Below are 22,197 nucleotides of genomic sequence, written 5' to 3'. Positions count from 1 at the left end.
TTGAAAGTCCTAATACCACCTTAGAACCAAAATCACTTTACCATCCTAAAATTTATTGAGAATCACTACCCATTCATGCACTTTTAACTAAATTATAAATATAAACACCGCTTCTTTTATGTATGCAAAGGAAAAGTTCAAATTGACTTACTGAAACAAAACAATAAAATAAAATAAAAAGATAAAGTGCTTTTTTGTTCAAACCAGTAACTAATTTGTTTCACTATACTTCACTACATTTTGATTAAGTTGCAGCTCTTAGATTCTTTTCTACTTTGACCAAAAGTTTGGTTAAATGTATTCACACTCCAGTACTTTGGCATCTGTTTCTTAACTCTTTATACTTCTGACTGAAGTAAAATTATTTAACTTCCGTGCGAAATAATACTGCGAACAACTTTGAGCAAAAAATAGTTGACCAGCAATATTTCCACCATTTCTTTAACTTGATGGACTAAAATACCCGTCTATCATCTCACATAAACTAGAGAATAAGTTAAAATTCCACCTCTAATTAAGTGTAAAAGAAGAAGGAAAAGGTGTTGTTATTTAAATAGATTATAGTCTATCAAAAATAATGGGGTATTTCAATAATTTCAAATTCTCTATCAAAGGTGTCATCTTTACTTTAGTCATAACTTAAATATAGAAAAATAAGTATAGGAAGATAAAAAGATTTTATGCCAAAACACACAGAGTAAAATGTATTTAACCCTTTTTATTATCTTCCCTATTATTTTGTTCTCTTACTAGAATAGCATGTAAGCTTAAACTGGTAATGTAATTTAATAGGATCAGATGGGCTGTCATGGATCTACTGTAGATAATTAAGCTGACAAAAAACAAGCGCAAGATCCAAGAATAAGATGAAAAGATTTTAGCCAGATGAACTCATGGAAAGATTCCTCTCAAGAAAATATAGAAGTCATGAGAAGATTTCTCACCAAAAAATAAAAAAAGTCAAAGTTGGCATTACTTTCAGTTTCCATTTTTGGAGTCATAGTTCAGCATCAAACTCAGTGCCAATCTATACAAGTGGGTGCCACTAGCATCTACTGAATGCCATGTTGAGATCTTTGTTTACTCTGAAGTCTGAAGATACCATTGCCTGAAGAGGACAAATCTACTTGCTAAAAAAGGAATCGAGTGGTTAGTAAAGTTAAATTGGCAGAAGATCATGGCCATTTTTGTTGCAGTAGGGCCATTGCTTAGTATGTCCGTTTGCTTGTCATCTTGAGCATGGATGAGTTTGATGTGTTAACTTTCAAATTGCAGTCTGACATCAAGAGAGCTAATTAACAATGCATGATGGAGTGACCTTATGACATGATAGAGTTCTCAGAGGATGTCATTGTTGGTAGTCTATGAGTGATTACACATCAGCTGAAAATATTAGTCTAAATTAGTCTTTCAAATTTATCTATGCTAGAAGGGTCGTATAAGAACCACAATTTGATAAAATTTCAGATGATTAATTCTGATGCAGTGCAGACGGAATCACAGGAAAAACGATAGGAAGAATATAAAAGCAGAGATCTTTACATAAATGAACTTGAGAAAACTGGGGGGTCACAATAGCTTCCTACTGGTGATAAAACAGTTTGAAGGTTAGAAAAATAAAAAATTGAAACTACTTGCCTTTCAAGACTAACCTGCTATAATTTGCTTCCTAAGCTTGCAAACTTGTGCTTCTATACTACGAAAACCATAGAACTGAGCTTGCTTCTTTGGACAGCAAACAATGCTGCAAGGATGTGTTCTAAAAGCAGACAGACAAAATTTTGATCATGAATCATCATTAGCTCCATGCATTGCTTTTGCCCAAATTCTGTGCAAGGAGAATGTACCGCATCAGTTCTGATAGAAGGAATAGTATACAAATGAGGAACATGATCCTGTAAAACTACTAATTAGACTGCATGCGTTAATTATAAATATACATGTCAGGCAAATACAACCCAAAGCATGAGGCATGAAATCTGAAAACAGATTACAGTGTCATATGCAGAAAACTTATCTTCTATTTTTTAATCATCTAGTGCTTGAACAAGAATTTCACATAACATGACATGTGACAAAATTAGCAGTTCACATGATAAAATATAGTGATTAAGAAGCTAATAAGAAAGACAATTTATAGATAAAAATAGGACCATAATATATAGTAAGTTAGCAACTAAAGTTGCAGGATATAAAACAGAAATTCAAGAGGTACATCAGACTCCAAAAGTAGGAAGCAAAGGCAAGAAAGCTATCAAAGTCAAGAAAGGTAGTAGATAGAACATAAATTTTTAGGGCTTGTTTGATTTGAGGCTAAACTCCGAACTTAATTAGTTGATCTTATTTCTTAGTCTTTAACTTTTTAAAGAGTGAACTTAGTTAGGTATAAAATAAAAATAAAAAAAATAAAAAAATTTGATTACTGAACTAGGTTAGGGATCCTGAACGAATTCAAAGACTCCCTGAACTCAAACCAAACGGGGCCTAAGTATCTTGTACACAAAAGACTTGAGAAAAAAGCTGAGGCTGCAAGAACTAAAGTATCAATGATCATTTATCTGATATCAACAGAAAAATAAAACAAAATAAGTATATTAACACGAAATTGTAGCTAAGAAGAAGCTAAAAGTCTAAAAGTTTTCAAGTGAAAATAACTGTGGTGTCATCACTGAACTAACTTGTATAAAAGGCCACAAAAAATATCTAGAAGAGCATCTGTCCATTTTTGCTATTAGTAAGAACTCAATATTATGATATTATCAGAATTATAGCTTTCAAGATCTGGTTAAACTGCTTAACTGGTTGGCAAACATCCTGAACCATAAAGAATAAAGTTATTATTAATTTGATCCAAATCTAATATTGGGTCAAGTAATGGGTGGCAAAAGGTATAGCCTACAGCTTAAGATCTTAAACTTCAACAAACCTCATGCTAATACCTATTCAGTTACAGATAGAATAACTCCACAAAATGAGTGCATGCTTGGCAGTTGAATTCAATTGCTTCAAACCCAAGGTAAAACTTTTGCAATGACAGAAAGAACACTTACAAGACATCACCAATTTTGAGGCCTAAAGCTCTTGCTATATTAGGCTTATTAGCTTTAAGGAATACTAATGATTGCAAAAACAGATATGTGAAATTCCACTTTCTAATAATAAAACTCCAACCTAACACATTTAGAACACTTCTGAAGTTGGATATCAATGAATATTAACTCCCCTCAAATAATGCTTACCTTCCACAGAATGTGTATTCCAGTATTTAGCCCAATGCAAATGCATACTGCATCATGAGTAACTTGGTCTTCTTCTGGACAAATGGGAAGCCTCCATATGTATTAGACCATCCTTAGGTGGTCTCAGGGAGCACAAATCTATAGATGAGTATTTATTGTACTCACTGACTCTATGATGTATAGCATGAGTCTAACCCAAACTACCACGACTGGTAGTATTATCATTAGCAAATAGCAACAACTTACTGTCAAGCTCTAAAAGTACATGCCTAGAGCATTTCATAACAGTAATGGTTAACCGATGGAAGTTCTATCTTTCCACAAGAGGCAAAAGGAATTTACTGAAAGAGATCTCACTAAATTACATATGACTGATATCCATCAATCTTGGAATAGACAATGCCCTAGGCAGAGGGAGATCAGAACAACAGGGTATACACATAGATATTTAAGCTAAAGGCAGTCTTGGTGGACTGTAGGCACTTAGAAGTGATGACACTCATGAAGAGGTAACAAGAAAAAACTCAGGATTCGGGGAATTTGCATCAGTTCAAAGTAAGGAAAAAGATGAACACAGCAGTAACATGAAGGCAGAACCCAAATACAGGAGCTCATGATTAGAGATTCACAAATACTTCGTCTATGAGTAATTACAATTTACACTATAAAAGCAGCTATGGATATCTTTTCCATGTCATTAATCATCAATCCCATCCATGCAGATATGCAGAAATATTACCTATACAGATCATACTGTTATGTAATAGCATAGAATTAGGGGGAAAAAAGAGAGGTAAATATCCTTTCAAAACATGAGATTAAGTTACAATATTAAAAGTTGTCAGTAGTATTGTGTGATCAAAAGTCAAGCAAGTACTAAGAGACTTTACAGTTTATAGCACAAAAGGAAGTAAAGGTAAAAGAAAGGTTGTCACTAAATCAGGATAAATGACTACCATTATGTGTAGACAAACTTATTGGAAAAATAGAGACCGAAGTACAAAATGATCTTCTTACAACCTCTTTAAATTTAATCGGAGAGGAAGATCACCTCCACAACTCATCAGCAGAACTTATAGTCTGGCTTGGATTGAGAAAAAAAAAATTGCCACAAGATAAGCCAGCAGCTTTGGCTAGTTACGCAGATTCTTTCTAAAACTATGCTTCAACTCTATCAATTGAGTGGATTTCCTCCTCTTCGATTTCCTTGACTGCTGCTATCAGGCTGCGGGTTATTCCCTTAAGGTACAACCCACTCTCTTTCATCTCCTCCAAAAGCTTCTCTGATGTGTGCCAGTCCATAGCCTTGAGGCAGAGAGACTGTATAAGATTGTTATACTCATTTGTATTTGGCTGTAATCCATCTTCTTTCATCTCCTTCAAGCATTCAAGGGCCTTTTGAAACTCCTCCAACTTGCAGTAACCACGAATGAGTATGTGGTAAGTAACAGGACTAAGCTTCGGATGTCTCTTTTTAGCTTCACGAAAGATTTCATAGGCTTCATCCATTAGACCACCCTTTGCAAAACCACTCATAATCACACTATAAGTATAAACATCTGCCCTCAATCCTCTGCTCTCCATTACTTTAATTAAAGATTTAGCATCCTCCATTTCCCCTTCTTTAGAGAATGCAGTGATGACATAGTTGAACACTGCATTACCAGGAGCCGGCCCTAAATTTACCATTCTCAACAGCAACTTCTTTGCCTCCTTCAAGTCTTTGATCCTGCACAAACCATGAACAACTGAACCAAAAGAGTTATTTGCATACTTTAGAGCCTCCCCTTGATAGTCTTCGAGCAACTCTAAAGCAGCATGGATGGTTTCATCATTTCTAGATAGCGCACCCACCAGAAAATCCAATACTGACCGTGGTACAGAGATCTTCTTCTCCATTGCCATTAAATAAACCAAATGGGCCTCTTTCACCTTCTTACCTTTGCAGAAGAAAGAAATGATCTTACCAGTCTTCTCACCATCAGGAAGGCACCCTGAATTAAGCATCTTCTCACAAATAGCCCAAGCAGCATCAATCATAGATCGCTTCCCAAGAGCTTCGATTGTGAAACAGTAAGTATCCCCATCAGGACTACACCCAAACTCATCAAACTTGTCAAAAACCTCAAGGCCAGCCTTGGCTTTCCCCAGATTACAGAACATGGAGATCAACTTGTTAAGTGTATCAGTATTAACCAATCCTTTCTCACTCCCTATCTCCTTAATAAAATCCCACAACATGTAAGCTTCCTTCTTGGTGAGCTCCGCTGAATTACTAACCGCACTGACAAGATCTCCCACGGTCCTTGGCGTTTTTACAGATTCATAAGTTGAGGAGACTAATCGGAAGAAAGGAACCAATTTTTCACTTGAACAAACTGTAGTCTGAAGCACTTTCGAAAGGACCTCCTCATTAAAATTAAACAACAGCTTAGTGAAGTTTCTTTCAAAATCTGTTCCAGGGCATTCAAGTGTCTCCCTAATAGACTCAACTTCTTCATCAACGTTGATCTCATCTGCTGCTCCTTTCACTTCTTTCTCCGCAGCGAAGATCTTCTCGGGATCATCCGCATTAACACTCTCTTCCCACAAGGAGCTAAGATTGTCCGGGTCGCCCTTAACAGGACTAGGGTTTTCGCCGCCATCCTCAAATGTAACAGGAGAAGCATGGGACTCTTCAAGATTCAAACTTTGGGTTTCGCCAGCTCCAGAATCGTCAACGGTCGAGCTAGGGTTCTTCCCATCGTCATCTAGAGAGAGGGATTCGTTGGTGGAGGAGAAGAACTTGGGGTTGTGGAAGCGGGTGGGGTTGGAGAAACCACGTCGGGATGCGTGTGGAGGTGGAGGAGGGACTAAGGTTAGCGTTTTGGAAGGTACCTGAGATGGGATCTGAGATAACCTCGGAATCGAGGAACGGAGAAGGAAAGCTCTGGTTTTGGACCTCCACATCTTCTCTCTCTCTCTCTCTCTCTCTCTCTCTCTCTCTCTTCTCTCTCGGCGTCTTTGGAGGCGGAGAGTAAAGCAGGGGTTTTAGGGTTTATGGTGCTGTTAGACGAGTGCAGGCTGAGTCGACCCCTCGAGGCCTCGAGTCTAAGAAAACGAGAAGACAAGCCCTTCGTTTCTTTTCCATAATGACCCAAAATATTAGAAATATATCACTTAAGACCTTCCGTAACGAATCATTATACAGTAAAAAAGAAGCTTAAGTGTTATTATATACTAAAAAAAATTAAGGAGTTATTATAGAAAATAATCATAGTTCCAAAATGAAAGAAACTTATTCAACAGAAATTAGAGGAGTTTTTGGGTTATGTGCAATGTCATTCGTCTAATTTTTATAGGTTCTGTAATTGTTCATGATATGGCAATTTTTGCCGCAATGCCAACAATCATCTCTTTCGGTAGATTTGGACTTACTTCTTCACGATTTAGATCTTCCATGGTTAATTGATCTCTCCATTGATCTGTCTCTACTCTCCATATTGTGAGTCGTCCTTGTTACTTCATTGGATGTCTTCTCCAGATCTCCTCATTTAGTAGAATGCTAACTACATCATCATACTTCAAAGTAGATGATCACCGGGAGTTGCTTAGGTTATAACTAGTATTTCCAACTCTCTTGTAGGGACAACAAAATCAATAATGAACAAATCTCGTAGTTGAACTTAATATAGTTTGAGTTTAATTGATTGGTGGTATGATACTACTAGAGTTAGATCAAGTTGTATCAAAATGAATAAATTTACTTGAGAAATAAAGCTTTCTATCAGAGTGTATTCGAATGCCTATACGCGTTCGTAAAGACAGAGAACGGATTTTACATATTCGAACAGACTCGGTGCGTTCGAACACGCTACGGTGAGAATGCTTTTAGGGATTTATTTAGTTATTTGGGTCAAAAAGATAACCTCTAAGTATTGTGGAGTGCACCTTAATTGGATTAGTTTTGGAATGGATCTTCTTACCCCTTACCTCTCTTTATCTATTTTCCTTCTCATGCCCTAACCTTCCCGTCAACCCCTAGCCGACCTTGGTTAGATCCTTCCCCCCTCGTCTGTCGCTGCCATACTTCTTCTAAGAGCGACCCCTTCTCCCTCCTCATTCTATTTCTCTCCTATCCGCTCACATCCCCATCTTCACATTCATCCCACTTTCATCTCCTTCCACCATCATTAAAGAGCTACCTTCAATCCAAATACCCAACCTAATACCCTCATTAGTCTGGTTCGTAATTGTGGTATCAGAGCCATCAATTCTCTAACCATGACTAACACAAGGTCGATGGTGAGGTGGGGGAGGATGGATGTCAACTCGGACCCAGACCCGAGCGCACTAGCGACCATGAGCGGCACCAACAATGCTAGCACTGGCGCCATGCCAAGTGCGTCTCTTTCCATGCCATTCGATCCTAATGTTGCAGCGGTTATCTAGCAAATGATGGATTAACAATAAATGATGATGAACCAACAGTAGTGAATGCCAGATGCCCTTATGCAATCCCTATGCAAGGAGATCCGAATGATATCATGCAGAGGATTGACGCCGGAGGAAGTCGTCGTAACTACACCAATAGCCAACCCAATTCCACCAACAACAAGAGCTTTCCTGGGGCAAACAGATGTGTTGCTGTCTAACCCTCCTAGGCTAAGGATGTCATACCAGGCTCCATCGGGGGTGAACCATAGCATAGATTGAGGAAAAATTGAGTACCATGAAGGTAGAGGCGAACCGAAAGCAGCGTGGCCATATGATGATGAACATGAAGCTGCTCACAAGGAAGAAGATAGGAGGCGTCATGGTTCGGAGATTCACATCCTTCATTCGCCAGTAGTGAGGATGAATTTTCTAATAGACAATGGATGCGATTATGGCATCTGCGTCAAATGACCCGCTCAGTTGGAATTTCCAAAATTTAAAGGAGGTAATCTTATTGATTGGATTTTTTTTATGCCGAATAATACTTTTTATGTCAAGGCACGTCAGAAGAAGCTAAGGTACCTATTGTGAGCTTTCAGTTAGAAGATGCGGTCTTACATTGGTACCAATCGGTACATGCCCACCAACCGTTTGACAATTGAACGACATTCACTTTTGCATTAGCTCGACTGTTTGGGACTATTGGATACAAAGATTATGGGGCTACACTCTCCAACTTGACACAAAAAACTACTGTGCCAGCATATCAAGAAGATTTTGAGTGCCTTAGTAGTCATTGCTCTCCAAGATGGCCGCAAGAAGCATTGAAGAGCACATTTTTGGGGGAGCTGTGCGAGGAGATAAAAGCCGACGTCCATGCCATGCAACCATGAACTTTGATGGAGGCCTTCAAAATTGCCATAAAGATCAAATAAAAGTATATTGCTTTGAAAGGGGCTATAAGGACAAGTTAGACATCGAAAGACAGCCGATATATGCCACGGATGACGTCCTTAATCGGCAGCTCCAATTCCATAGCGAGACCACCGACCCCCGCCCAACCTTGGGACAGCGAGGTATCCTGAGACCGACGACTGACTTCAGAGGAGGAGGGAAGCAACCTAAAGGCAAGTCCTTGGCACAAGTGTAGATGGATGAAAAACGAGTCAAGGGCTTGTGTTTTTGGTGCGACAAGTGCTACACTCTAGAGCATCGATGCACCAAGGCTACGAGCAGTGTCATGTTGATTGATGGCTATGATGATGATGCTAAGGGAAATGTTATAGAGGAGGTAGTCAAAGAGGAGTTTGAGAAGATAGTGGATGAGGATATGTAGGCCGAGATCTTGATGCATGCATATTTCGGTACTAGCGTTCCAAAGATCTTACGGGTGGATGAGCTCGTCCAAAAGCAATGTATACACATCTTCATTAACACGGGGAACACACAACTTTTCGGATAAGAGATTTGTACGAAGTATAGGAATTGGGGCCGAGCCCATTATCGGATTTGATGTGACCATCGACGATGACACCCACTTTAAAGCTGACAATATTTGTCGAGAAGTGGTGGTATGGGTACATGGATATAGTTTCACTTTGGACTTGTATTTACTAGTACTTTGAGGGGCGAACATTGTGCTAGGCACTTAGTGGATGCAGAATCTTGATCCTGTCACATTTGATTTTTCACAAATAAAACTCACATTTTGAAGAGATGGGCGTGTAGTATGACTAGAGGGAGTTCTCACACAGATGAGCCCTTTCTTATGGTTGTTAGTAAGAGTTCCACGGATAGGCGAGATTGCCTACTTCTTTTAGCTAATGCCAATGGAGCTTGAGATCGTCTCTGACTTAGGTATTCGCATCGATTTTGATTGCTTATTAGCTAACTTTTCTAAACTTTTTGAGACCCTACGAAAATTGTCGCTTGTTAGGCATGCCAATCATAGGATCGAGATTGTATTGGAGGCCGAACCGATAAATGTGGAGCCCAACCATTATCCACATGTCTAGAAGGAGGAGATTTCGAGCCTGATTGCGGAGATGTTGGAGCATGGCATTATCCAACTAAGTTAGAGTTCTTATTCCTCACCGAATTTGTTAGTGAGGAAGAATGGAAGTTGGCGTTTCTGCGTAGACTACCATGCGATAAACGCCATAACCGTCAAGGACAGATATCAAATACCCGTTATAGATGAGCTATTGGACAAGCTAATAGAGGCTTCATACTTTAGCAAACTCGATCTTCGTTCGAGGTATCACCAGATCCAAGTGCGTGAGGAGGACGTTCACAAAATAGCACTCCGATCTCATGGCGGGCATTATGAGTTTCAAGTAATGCCATTTTGGTTGACCAACGCGCCAGCAACATTCTAAAGACTAATGAACAATATATTATGTCCACTCCTACGACGGTATGTGTTAGTATTATTCGATGATATTTTAATCTACAGCAAAACTTAGGAGGAGCACTTTATTCACCTACATTCCATGCTAGCGCTCTTGATGGACCACTCTCTCAAGGTGAAGTGGAGTAAATGTCTACGGGGCAAGCAACGAGTGGAGAATTTGAAACATATCATTTCGGCCAACCCGAGCAATGTGGCATGTATGCTCAGTTGCACGAAACTAAGGACAGTGCGGGAGTTGCACAATTTCCTTGGCTTGACAAGTTATTATTGCATATTTGTGGCCGGTTATGAGAAGATCGTCACACCACTGATAGGTTTGTTGAAGAAGGATGTCTTTGAATGGACTGATGCAGCGACAAAGGTATTCGAGGAGCTGAAGCTGACAATGGTGACCGCTCAAGTGTTGGCACTAACCGACTTCACCAAGTAGTTGGTGATTGAGTGTGACGCATCGGGCGCAAGCATATGGACTATATTGTTGCAGTCTAAGAGACCTATTGCTCATCTTAGCAAAGCTTTGACATGGAGATCACAGTAGTTGTCCACCTATGAGCGAGAGATACTCGCTATTTTGCATGTAGTGACGAGGTGGATACTATATTTGATTGGGAGACGATTTGTGATCCAGACAAATCATTGGAGCTTAGCTTATTTTATAGGGAGCAAATTCACACGCTTGCGCAGTGAATTCACCAAGCTATTGGAATATGACTACGAGCTACAATACAAAAAAGTAGCGAAGAACAAGACAATGGATGCGCTATCCCAATAGCCCTAACTAGCCGAACTAACGACCTTGACCATACTTGTCTTTCCCTTCTTGGATGATATACAAGAAGTAGGTGCTACTGATCCGAATATCTTGAGGATCTTGCAAGAGATAGAGGATGGATTGCTATTGGACCATGGGCGTGTCTGAATACCAACGAACGTGGGCCTCCGGCAAAAAGTAGTGAAGCATTTTAATTCCGCTCCTGAGGCAAGACACGAGGGACTCATACGGACTTGCAAAAGACTACGTCAGAGTTGTACATGACCTAGGGTACGATAGGAGCTGAGGGCATTTGTGTGTACTTGCGAGGTGTGCCAACAGGCAAAGACCGACTCCTTGAGGCCAACAGGATTGCTCCAGTCTTTGCCCATGCTGGAAAGGATTTGGGAGGACATCTCCATGAATTTCATTGAAGGCTTATCTTCCGTGAAGGGGTACTCAATCATATTGGCAAGTTACTCTACATCCGGTATGCAACCCTAAGTTAGCGCATCAATATTTTGTGCCATTCCGTGTATTAGAACAAGTGAAACTAGTGGCATACAGATTGGAGTTGCCGAAGGGATCTCGAGTTCATCCTGTATTTCTTGTATTGCTACTACGGGCGAGAGTAGAGGCGGATTAGGTGATGGGCACACATATATCCGATCCAATTGAGGAGATATAGGTATTCGAGCAAGTACAAGTGTTGGCAAGACGGAGGCAACGCTGCGAGGGGTGACTGGAGATAAAGATATTAGTGGAGTAGCTCAGATGGCATTTTGACGAGGCAACATGGGAGTTTGAGGATGACATTGTGGAATGCTTCCCGGACTTCTCACCTTGAGGTCAAGGTAACGGAGTTATGGTGGATTGATATAACTAGAACTGGATCAAGTTGTATCAAAAGGAATAAGTTTGCTTGAGAAATAAAGCTTTTTGTTAGGGTGTGTTCAAACGCTAGAGACTCGCGTTTGAACGCATCATTCGAACGCCTACACCTATTCGCAAAGATAGAGAACGAGATATGCGCGTTCTCAAAGACTGAGAATGGGTTTTGCGCGTTCAAATGGCCTCAGGCGTGTTCGAACATGACGTGGCAATAATGCTTAGTTTTTAGAAATTTATTTTAGTTGTTTGGATCAAAATGGTAGCCTCTAAGTACTGTGGAGTACACCCTAGTTGGATTAGTTTTGAAATGAATCTTCTTACCCCTTATCTCTTTTCATCTCTCTTCTTCCTTGTGTCCTAACCTTCTCATCGACACCTAGCCAATGATCGTTGCCCTATTTCTTCTAGGAGCGGACCCTTCTCTTTCCTCATCCTATTTCTTACCTATCCGCTCTCATCCCCATCTCTACATTCATCCCACCTTCGTCTCCTTCCATTATCATTAAAGAGCTACCTTCAATCTAAATATCTAACCTAATACCTTGTTTCTTGTACATCTTACCCAATATAGTCATCAAAGAAGAAGTTGTTATCTGTAAAGCCAGCAATGTCACTAGAGAGAAGCGCACCATTCTATATGCTTTTCGATATAGAACCTTCCTATCCAACTTGCACATGTCCTTTGTCTTTTTGTCTTTCCTATTACTGGTGTATAAAATTTTCTCAAATTAGGATAATTTTCAATCTGCATCTTTCAAAATCCAAATGTCCCATTGAACTTCTTAATTCTCAACTTTCCATTCTCCACACAGTTCTAGAGCATTTATAACCTTGCTATGATATTATTTATTAAGAATAACATAGGAGTTAAGGTGAAACGAGTATAGAGAAAAGCACAAATCAATTGCATAAGAGACACAAAACTTTTTGCACGGTTCACCTAATATTTGCTATGTCTTTGTCGATTCACTATGTAAATTATAAGAAAAGAAATACGATGGAAGAAATCACTCTCAATCTTAACCAAGAACTCACATTCTTTCTCTTCTTCTCTCTCTACAAAATTCACACATTTCTATGTTTGCACCTGAGCCCTCTACTTAGACATGATCAAATGGCCCAGCCCGCCCATGCCCGGCCCGGTTTGGACCGGGCTAAGCCCGGCCCGGACCCGGTTTAGGCCCGGCCCGGCCCGAGCCCGAACTACCCATGGGCGGCACGGGCCAGCCCTTTGCCCGCCCGACCCGGCCCGAAAGCCCGCCCGTTTAGCCCGCAACTAAGCCCGCCCGTCTGCTACAGTGCTTTGCCCGTTTTGCTACAGTAATTTACCATTGCTGCAGTAAAAAAATATTTTAGTATTATACCATTTTGCATTATTTTAAGCAGACTTTTCAAAAATTTTAATTTTTTTAATTTTTTTTAAAATAGAGGAATATAAATATTTAAAAAAAATAAACTAATAGTTAAAAAAATTCTAAAAATAGCTGAAATATGGGTTGGGCCGAGTGATTGATGGGTTGGACTGGCCCGGCTCGATCTCTCACGGGCCAACGGGCGATAACGGGCTAGACTATTCTAGCCCGGCCCGAGTGATTAATGGGTCGGGCCGTGAACAAAGACTTAAGCCCGCTTGGCCCGAAAAGCCCGGCCCGAACCCGGCCCGGCCCGCCTCCGAAAAAGAATTCTAAATAAATTAGGATTTTCAAATATTCTTAAAGCCTCTAGAAATTAGTGCAATAACTTTGTAAAGATCCAAGTCTAACTAGGTCTCTATCTCATAACAATTTATTGTTGATATAAGCTTGAACAATAAGCATAAAAATAATTCAGCTTTTCCATAGTTATCAAAGTCTTCTTATTAAAAGTGTTTATATATATGGAAGAAAAAAAATGTCTATTATCTTAAAGAATGTTCTAATTTTTAAAAAATTGTATAATAAAAAGCATTTATATCAAAAAGATGTTATTTGCAAATTTATGTATGAGATATATATGTTGGAGATTGTGTATATAAGTTTCTGTGAAGTGAAAATAAGTTCCTGAGTCTCTAAATTTATTTATGCCAATTGGTGATTCCTAGTCTCCGAAGACAATGCTAGACGTGATCATCGGGCGGGCCGGCCGAGTTCGGGCCGAGCTTTTTGGGCCAACCGGATTTAAATATTTATTCACGGCTCGACCTACCAATCACTCGGGCCGGGCTAGAATATTCTAGTCTGTTACCGTCCACTAGCCCATTACACTTGGGCTTGGGTTGGGTATAATGGCTCTAGCATAATACGTTAAATATAAAAATTATTTATATTTTATTGGGTCGAGTTTAATGGGCTTATATGAAGATATTTTAGTTATCTTTCATGGAAACATATATATATATTGATATATAGTTTACTAAATATCTAATGTGGGACTAAAATAATTATATAAATATGTATATATTATGGGTTAGGCTATAGATGAGAGTAGTGGATCGGGCTTTCGGGCCGGGCCGGACGGGCAAAGGCTTAGCCCATGCCACCCACTACCATATCGGGCTCGGGTCGGACCGGGCCTAAATCGAGCTTAGTCCGGTTAAAACCGAGCGGGTTCGGGCCGAGTTTGGATAAGTCGAGCCTAATGATCATATCTAAACACTGCTTATCCTATTGGTAGATAGAGGGGTCAAATTGAATCAAACTACTATTTCTATTTCTATGAAGTTAGTAGGCATGGAAATTTTATTAACTCCGTTTACTTTATAAATAAGACCAAATTTTAAATAAATATTTTTCTTTATTATTATTAAAATAAAATTTTTATTCTAAAATTAGCTATTTTTATGTTTGGCATATATTTTAAGAATGTAATCATTACTATTGATAAAGTAAATTACATGAATGTCCGTTAATTTAATATTGATGGGATAAATTATAAAAATAATATAAGATATAATTTTAATAAATAGTATTTATATTCTAGAATTAAATAACGATATCCACCCGATACACTTGCCGCACGCAATGAGCGAGTTACGGTACTCGTTGGCCGGTGAAAAAGACACGCGTGGCCGTGCATCCTTTGATCTTACTCTGCCTCAAAAATATGTACCAAATATCGTTCATCCAGCCAGCGATTTGTATTTATCTGAACAATTATCTGAGATGCACTAGTTACCTAGGGTCCCACCGCACAATCCTACGTGGTGCCTACGTGTCAGAAGTCAGATATATATTTGCAACTCGTCCATTTGGGGTAGTTTTTGGTGCCCAGATCTACGCAAGTTGGAGAGTCTGAAGTATAAGAAAAGCTTCCCAAGGATAACTATAACTTCACGCTCCATCGTTTGTCCGCAGAGTGTCTGCAATCGTGTATGCGTGAAGTTCCTACGATCGGCTACTTCGCGCTCTATCGGGGATCGGGCCGTTCCGCCAACTAAGGGATGTATTAATTTCTCACATCCATGTTTGCATACGGTCGCGTTTAGCTACTCCTAGATTCCCTTCGACAGTGGTATAATACCACCCATAGAGCATATATATATATATAGAGAGAGAGAGAGAGAGAGAGAGAGCGAGGAAGAAAGAGGGGAAGAGAGCGCGGTAGAGAGATCAATGTCGAAGGCTTCCGTTAAAATCCTGACTCTCTTCTCCCTCTTCCACTTCGTCTTCTTCCTTTGCGTCTCCTTGCTCTCGCCATTAGAAGCTTCGGGGCAAAGAGAGTTCGATTACTTCGTGCTGGCTCTGCAATGGCCCGGGACTCTCTGCAGGACAACCCACTACTGCTGCCCCTCCAATGCCTGCTGCCGGTATTCTCTTGCACAAATTTTCCATCTAATCCTTGTGGTGGTGTTCTGGATTCTGTTTAATTTGCTTGATTTCTGAGGAATTCTGGTGATTTCCTGAATTGGGGTTATCTTGATTTATTCTCAAATCGGTTCTTTGTTAGTTTGCTTTTGATCGCTGGCGTTTGCTTTAATTTAATGTGGGAGCTTTTTTTTTTATTTTTGTTAATTTAATTTTTTTTATATATAAAAAGAGGATCATTTGATGCTCGGATAAGATGAGAATGAGGATGGCCCCTTGAGATGAAATGCAAGTTGGATTAACTGGTTATATAACCAGTTGACCTAAAAGCTTAAGCTGATACATAACATACCTAACAATGTGTATCATGTCTTTAATATGCTCCTTGCGTGCAGCCCTTAGTATTGCACGTGGAGAGAAGATAGATAGTAGAATGTGCAGCCTACTTATAACGCAATACTAAGATTTAGGAAATAAAAGCGGACTATTGAGATTTGAAAACATTACCTCTAGAAAAAGTAGCTATCATGCCATGTTAGATAACCAATTAATCCAAAATCTTAAGTTGTTAAGTAATGTACTAACGATATATTTTATGCTTATTACAGAGCAGAGAACGGAATATATTATAATTTTTGGTTATAAAAGTGTTTTTTCTTTGCAAGGTTTAACATAAAGTTCGTCGTCTAGCCCTATAAAATATAAATATTATTATGTTAAAATTTTGACAAAACTGTTAACATATTTTTGACCATTGATTGCACATTGGATTTTGAAAAGCTAATCAAATGTTGGACAAAAAGTGGTGTCACAAGAGACTTGGTCTCTAAGAAGAGAATATCAGGATCATGACTCTTCGGGGTGAATTAATTTACTTAATTGAACTTATTCCAGATGAATCTGGATGAACTTATCGACCATATTTGATCTCTTTTGGATTCTTTTCTGATTGTGTTTTTCCTATTAGAGGTCACCTTAATTTACACTACTGGATGGACAGGATATGTGCATTGTTCTCAGAGTTTTGTGAATAGGATTGATTTCTTTTTTCTATCTTGAGCTGTTACAGATACCAGATCTTTCAAATGTCATTCTACGTCTTATATTTTTTTCCATAGTGAATTATTTCTTATGTTAATGTATTACAATTCCCTGTTGGATAGAGGGAAATCTTTTACTTTGCACTCTTGGAACCAATTACTTTTATTTCAGCTTTCAATTTTCGTTAGCCACCTCTATCCTCAGTCTTTTTTCTTGTTACTTTGCAGGTCAGAGCCTGTCACATGGTTCACAATTCGTAAGTATATATTTTAGTTGGTAACGTTACTTCTTGTGCACAGGAGATATCTTTAGTTAGTCTCCTCAGGGACATACTATGAATTTTCTTCATGATTATTTGCAACTTTACTATGAAATTCTGGCAAGTCTTGCTGGCATCAAATTAATTGAACAGGAGCAAGAATCTTTTGTTTGTCCAAGTTGACTAATTAAGTAATTATACAAGTTTTTCCTCTTTTTATTACAATTTAATAATTTATGTTTACCAGATAAGGTTCTAACTTTTTTCCTTGATAAAGTTTTGCCTGATCATGTTTAGAAAATGAGATAAAGCAAACGCTTGATAAATTATTTTGAACTTTTAATTCCAGCTTTAAGATAGTAAAATGCTATATATAGCTAGTTGTGGTACGTTCTTATAATACGATTGAGGACCTTAATAATATCTGGTCGAAACTTAAATGATGCATCTGTGAAATAAAAGTAATTTGTCCAACATGATCTTCAATATCTAAGTGCACAGAATGTGATATTCATGTAGAGAAGAACAAGGAGTTCAGTGAGGATATGCCCTTGTGAACCAGTTTATAACTTGGAAGGGCTATTATAAGATTATTTCAAGTTATGTTAAAACTGCTTTAGGTGGGAAGTGGGAACTAATTCATTGATAAAACCTTTTGTATTAGATGGACTCTGGGCAGATTATGATGATGGGAGCTGGCCAGCATGCTGCACTCATTCTGAATTTGACATAAAAAAGGTATAGAGTTCCATCAATTCTTGAGATCAAAAGTTTTAAATTCAATAATTTCCTTTTCTCCTTATCCCACATACAAGTAGCTCAAATTTTGTTATTGATTTGATCTCTCTTCTTTTATCTGTGCATAGATCTCATCTTTGATGCCAGTACTTGAGAAATACTGGCCTTCCTTATACTGTAGCTCTCCATCACGTTGCTTTGGCGGAAAGGGGCCATTTTGGGCACATGAGGTAATATTTGAAGTATTAATTATTTGATTGTTCTTTTCACTAAATCATGATGTAACTTACAAGTTCTGTGTTCTTGTGCATATGCTGGTTGGCTACCGGATCTTGGCAGTGGGGTAATGTTACTCCTTAATTTTCCCAATTAAGTGTTTTTTTCTTTCATTAGTTAGTTATAGATTAAAGTTCTGCAAACTAATACTTTCTGCTATTAAATTGTTTAGATATCTGAATGTTATGGTATACTATAGAAACTATTACTCTATTAGGATTGCAATGCAAAAAATGAAAACAAAGGTTCTCAAATACATGAGGACCTGGCAAATGAAGGGCGCGAAAATAACAAGATGTATGCAACCTTACCTTCATTATTTGAGAGGTTGTTTTGACACCCATCAAAACTTGGGTACAAGGAGGCGAGCCTTACCATCGCTGCAAGAAATGAATTACTAAAATAGTTTGAAACTTTGAATGCACCTATATTTCCATTGTTTAATAAATGTACATGATAACAATCACACTAAAGCATTAGTTAACTTTGGCTCAAGATTGCCCTCATTACGAGCTTGAATACCATTCAAGGCAGCCAAAGCACATAACATAGCGGAAGTGTTCAAAACCTCTTGTGAATGCAGCAGCCATGGCCTAAGTGCCTAACAACTATATGTACTTACATGAAGAAACCAATCAAGGCTGAACTTGTTTGAATGCTATTTTAAGGAATTGTTATTAGCTAGGTCTCTAGTGCCAACATAAACTTTAGCAGGTGTCAAAGAATTTGCGCATTCTAGTGATGCGTGCCAATGAACAGGTAAAACCTGAAAGGAGCTGACTGAGCAGGATTTCTTCTTAGGCACCTACAATTCATGTGATTTGTTAAGTTCAGACAAAAATGCACTTTACATCACATCTGCAATTAATCTAGACGTTATGGTTATCATTGACGAAAGAAGGAATAAGTATCCCTGTGAAGTATGGCAAACATGATCCCTAAGCATTGCCTCATTTCGTCCAATTGTTTCTTAACAGGGTTAGGGTGGATTAAGTATATAGTTCAAACTGTTCAATTATTGTGTTCACTTTCTACTTAACCTTTCTGTTGTGGTTGCTGCAGAAAAGCATGGGACATGCTCCTACCCTGTAATACAGGATGAGTACAGCTACTTTAGTACAACCCTTGATCTGTACTCCAAACATAATGTTACGGTAAGTATGGATTTGGAGCACTTGATTTTTCTCTATAGCTGTAGCTGTTCATAATGTTATTAAAGATTTTAAGGTTGGTATGAGAAAGATTCTCTTTCTAAAGATTAAATCATTTTTCGTACGACTTGAGTGCCACCTTGTTATTTCACGTTATTGTTGAGATTCTCACTAGTACAAAATAATAAATTATTTAGACGTATTAAATGCTTAACCAATGGAATCAGTGGCTCATGTTTCCATTTATTCATTTCCAAATGCCTGAGAATTTCTTGCCATTTTTCTCTTCTTTAGTCCTCCTGTAGTTTGATTCTTTTTTCTTTTTAATATATTTAGATAACATATAATCATTCATATTAGCTTGGAGTTTGCTCCCAACAATATAACCTTCCCTATCCTATCGCATTGATCGCGTGAGCCTCTTATTCATTTTCATTTGATCACATTAGGGGAGCAAGTAAAAATAGAAAAACTCACATTGGGTAATCATACTCAAACTATATTGCCTAAGAAGACATTGGCCCGATACTTACTACACCATACTTTACTAGCAGTTGACAAGTGCCATCATTCTTATATCATAAATATTTTGGCCACTATATTCATCTTACATCTCTTATTTCATTCAACTAAAATTTCAAAATTTGTTTGAACTAGAGGTTTGATTTAAGGTATCGATCGGATCGGTCAGATCAGCCATATCAATCACCCAGATAAGATCAGACTTTTTTTAATTAAGCAAAATTCTAAATATTATTTAAAAATGCAGAAAATTTTAAAAAATTTAGAAAATATGACAAAAGAATAATAAAATAAGAATTATTCATATATGAACCCAAAAAATAAAAAAACCTACTAATTTATCAAATGTCAAAACTTCAGTAAGTACCGAGCTAATTTTTGTAAATCTTTGTAACTGTTGTTATCATAATTATCATAAGTTTGTAAATAATAATGTCTAAGACCTGGTGCTCCAAAGAGTGATTACATCATATCATGATGCTCCAAAGAAAAAGAAAGAGAAAAAGAGAAAGAGAGAGAGTTCTGGGGACATCAACAGATTATGCCCCTGTGTTGGATCTAGGACAGATTCATAATGGACTTGGCCCGATTTAACCAAAACCCATCGATCCCGATCTAGATCGGGATAGGCCAATCCGGCAAAAATTGGTTCGATAATCATTTCACATTAGCAGTAGAAAACTAGTTCAAAGTGGCAAAATATAATTAAATTATTCACCTGGATAATGCTTTAATACATAGATATACCCATTCTTGTGGATGCTACTCTACAACTCTATATGGTATCAAATCTGCCAAATTTTCTAGGGTTTTGTTTTTACTAACATATATTCCATTTGCAGAGAATTTTGGACAGTGCAGGAATTCTGGCCACAAATAGTGAGAAATATCCATTAGAAGAATTTGTTGCAACTATTAGAAATGCTTTTGGGGCATCACCATTGCTGGTTTGCAAGCATGGCTCAGTGGAGGAGCTTAGATTATGCTTCTACAAGGATTTTAAGGTGAGCACTTACTTTTTCACCCATAAACTGCTTCTAATTTGTCATCATCCGTGTGCATATTAATTGTATATACCAACAAACATGTAGCATATTGAGCTTTGACAGGTCATCTGCCAAAACTAAGGTGTTCCTCTAAATGTTTCTGTTTGATCAATCAGAGTAGGATATGCCAGTGTTTTAGTGATTGTTCACAAAAGTACTGTTTTGCAGTTTGCATTATATCCAAGTTAATGGAAACAAAAGCATGTCTTTTGTTCCAAAGATTCTTTAGATAGCTAGGGAATTTTCCTTGTATTATCTCTGTCGAATTGCTTTCAGAAAATCCACAGTTTTGACCAAAGTAGTGAGATCTTATATCACATTCGACACTATAAAAGTTAGCATTGCTTTCACTATAACACATGACGTGAACAGTCAAGTGGGCTTAATTCTGCTTGGTGAATTTGTGTCAATGTTTGACCAACTATGGGGTCTACTTATCTATTTCCTCATATTTGGAGGCATAGCGTCGAGTCCATGACTTAACAAACCTGAGAGTTTCAGAAAGGTGCTATGACAGATATATGGTGTCAGCCACTGGTAATGGGATGTTCCAAAAATTCCATAATGGTACTTTGCTCATTGGTCATTCCTAGTTGTACATATCTCTGCTGGAAGCCATAAGAAATTTGATTATGCATTGGGATCTTGTGCATCCGTAAGTTCTTCCAATGTTCTTTTTCTTAATGTCTATGTTGATCTGGGAGTTTTTTAGTATTCAAAGTTGTTTGAATTAATAATTATTTTGTTGGTCTCCAATTATTATCCAATGAACATCCTTTGTTGCTGTATCAAGGCTGATCCAATTCATCACTGGTTGAGTGCAGTGCCATCTTGTTATTTACAATGTTGTTGAGGAAGTAAAGCTTAACTATAGTGGTATTACTCATCTTTTTTCAGCCTCGTGACTGCGTAATGGGATATAATATGCTTGACGACATGTCCAACTCAAGAAGCTCTTGCCCTAGATATATCAGCTTGCCAACTTATAAACCTGCCTGTGAGTTCCTTTATTTCTGCACTTGTTATATATTAATTGATGGTTATTTACCTTATTCATCATCTTAAATATCTAGTAAGAAATACAAATTGTTGACCATTTTCAAGCCTCTTGTTGATGCTCGAATTTATGACCCATCACCATTTTATTAGCACTTAAACCTTCCTCTGTTTCATTCGTGTGAAAGATAGGCCTCCACTAATCTTACTGTTTCATTACAATTTCAGCAATAGGAGAAATCACCAGGCCAGATGATGTTGAAACTTTCAGATCTCTCAGTGCAGCTTAAATGGAACAGCTCATTTGGAACCTTCTGAACTGGAGACACGCTGACACCTGTTTAACACTGTTAGGACATATAATCCCAAGGTGTGACCTGTGTCAGTGTTTATCTTACACATGAAACGATGTGCAAGCATTTCGTAATATCTTGAAAATAAGTAAATCTGTAGATACTTTTATGACACCACACTCTGTGCAGCTACAAACTTTCCAGTTGCGTATCTTGTTTGAAACATAGGTCTTCACGGAGGACAACTGATCCAAGTGAAAGACCACTAAGAATATTGAGTCATCAATGGAATGTTTAAAGATTTCTATTTTAGAGTGGATCACAGTTAGTGAGGAATATTAAGTGTATATACAGTATGGAACAAGAAATAGAACTTCCAAATA

The 22,197-nt window shown here is 38.1% G+C and overlaps 3 protein-coding genes across 6 annotated transcripts; 2 read left to right on the top strand and 1 right to left on the bottom strand.

Moving 5' to 3' along the window:
- Window positions 1-934: 934 nt before the first annotated feature.
- LOC140768786 (small ribosomal subunit protein mS80 (rPPR6)) lies at window positions 935-6,334 on the bottom strand. Of its 4 annotated transcripts, none has more exons than XM_073109199.1 (3): window positions 4,260-6,334; window positions 1,653-1,857; window positions 935-1,383 (listed from the first exon to the last, which is right to left on the bottom strand). In XM_073109199.1, exon 1 carries the CDS (start codon window positions 6,186-6,188, stop codon window positions 4,398-4,400), a length of 1,791 nt encoding a protein of 596 aa, XP_072965300.1. In that variant the 5' UTR covers window positions 6,189-6,334; the 3' UTR covers window positions 935-1,383; window positions 1,653-1,857; window positions 4,260-4,397. The 4 variants fall into 4 exon arrangements, with proteins under 4 accessions (XP_072965300.1, XP_072965297.1, XP_072965299.1 ...); XM_073109196.1 differs by having other exon boundaries at window positions 936-1,383; window positions 1,653-1,828; XM_073109198.1 differs by having other exon boundaries at window positions 936-1,383; window positions 1,653-1,828; window positions 4,291-6,334.
- A 3,828-nt stretch (window positions 6,335-10,162) lies between these two features.
- On the top strand, window positions 10,163-10,498 carry LOC140768420 (uncharacterized mitochondrial protein AtMg00860-like). The gene has a single exon (XM_073108684.1). The coding sequence runs from the start codon at window positions 10,163-10,165 to the stop codon at window positions 10,496-10,498; it is 336 nt and encodes a 111-aa protein (XP_072964785.1).
- A 4,737-nt stretch (window positions 10,499-15,235) lies between these two features.
- On the top strand, window positions 15,236-22,126 carry LOC140769162 (ribonuclease 2-like). The gene is made up of 9 exons (XM_073109762.1): window positions 15,236-15,494; window positions 16,761-16,789; window positions 17,457-17,530; window positions 17,659-17,760; window positions 17,870-17,873; window positions 18,869-18,960; window positions 20,322-20,483; window positions 21,423-21,522; window positions 21,750-22,126. Exons 1-9 carry the CDS (start codon window positions 15,301-15,303, stop codon window positions 21,809-21,811), a joined length of 819 nt encoding a protein of 272 aa, XP_072965863.1. The 5' UTR covers window positions 15,236-15,300; the 3' UTR covers window positions 21,812-22,126.
- Window positions 22,127-22,197: the final 71 nt, after the last annotated feature.

The sequence above is a fragment of the Typha angustifolia genome, chromosome 10 (genome assembly GCF_048772165.1).
Source record: "Typha angustifolia cultivar Huaian chromosome 10, ASM4877216v1, whole genome shotgun sequence".
Taxonomy (NCBI): domain Eukaryota; kingdom Viridiplantae; phylum Streptophyta; class Magnoliopsida; order Poales; family Typhaceae; genus Typha; species Typha angustifolia.
The sequence above is the reverse complement of the archived record's forward strand: the minus strand, read 5'-3'. Positions and strand labels throughout refer to the sequence as shown.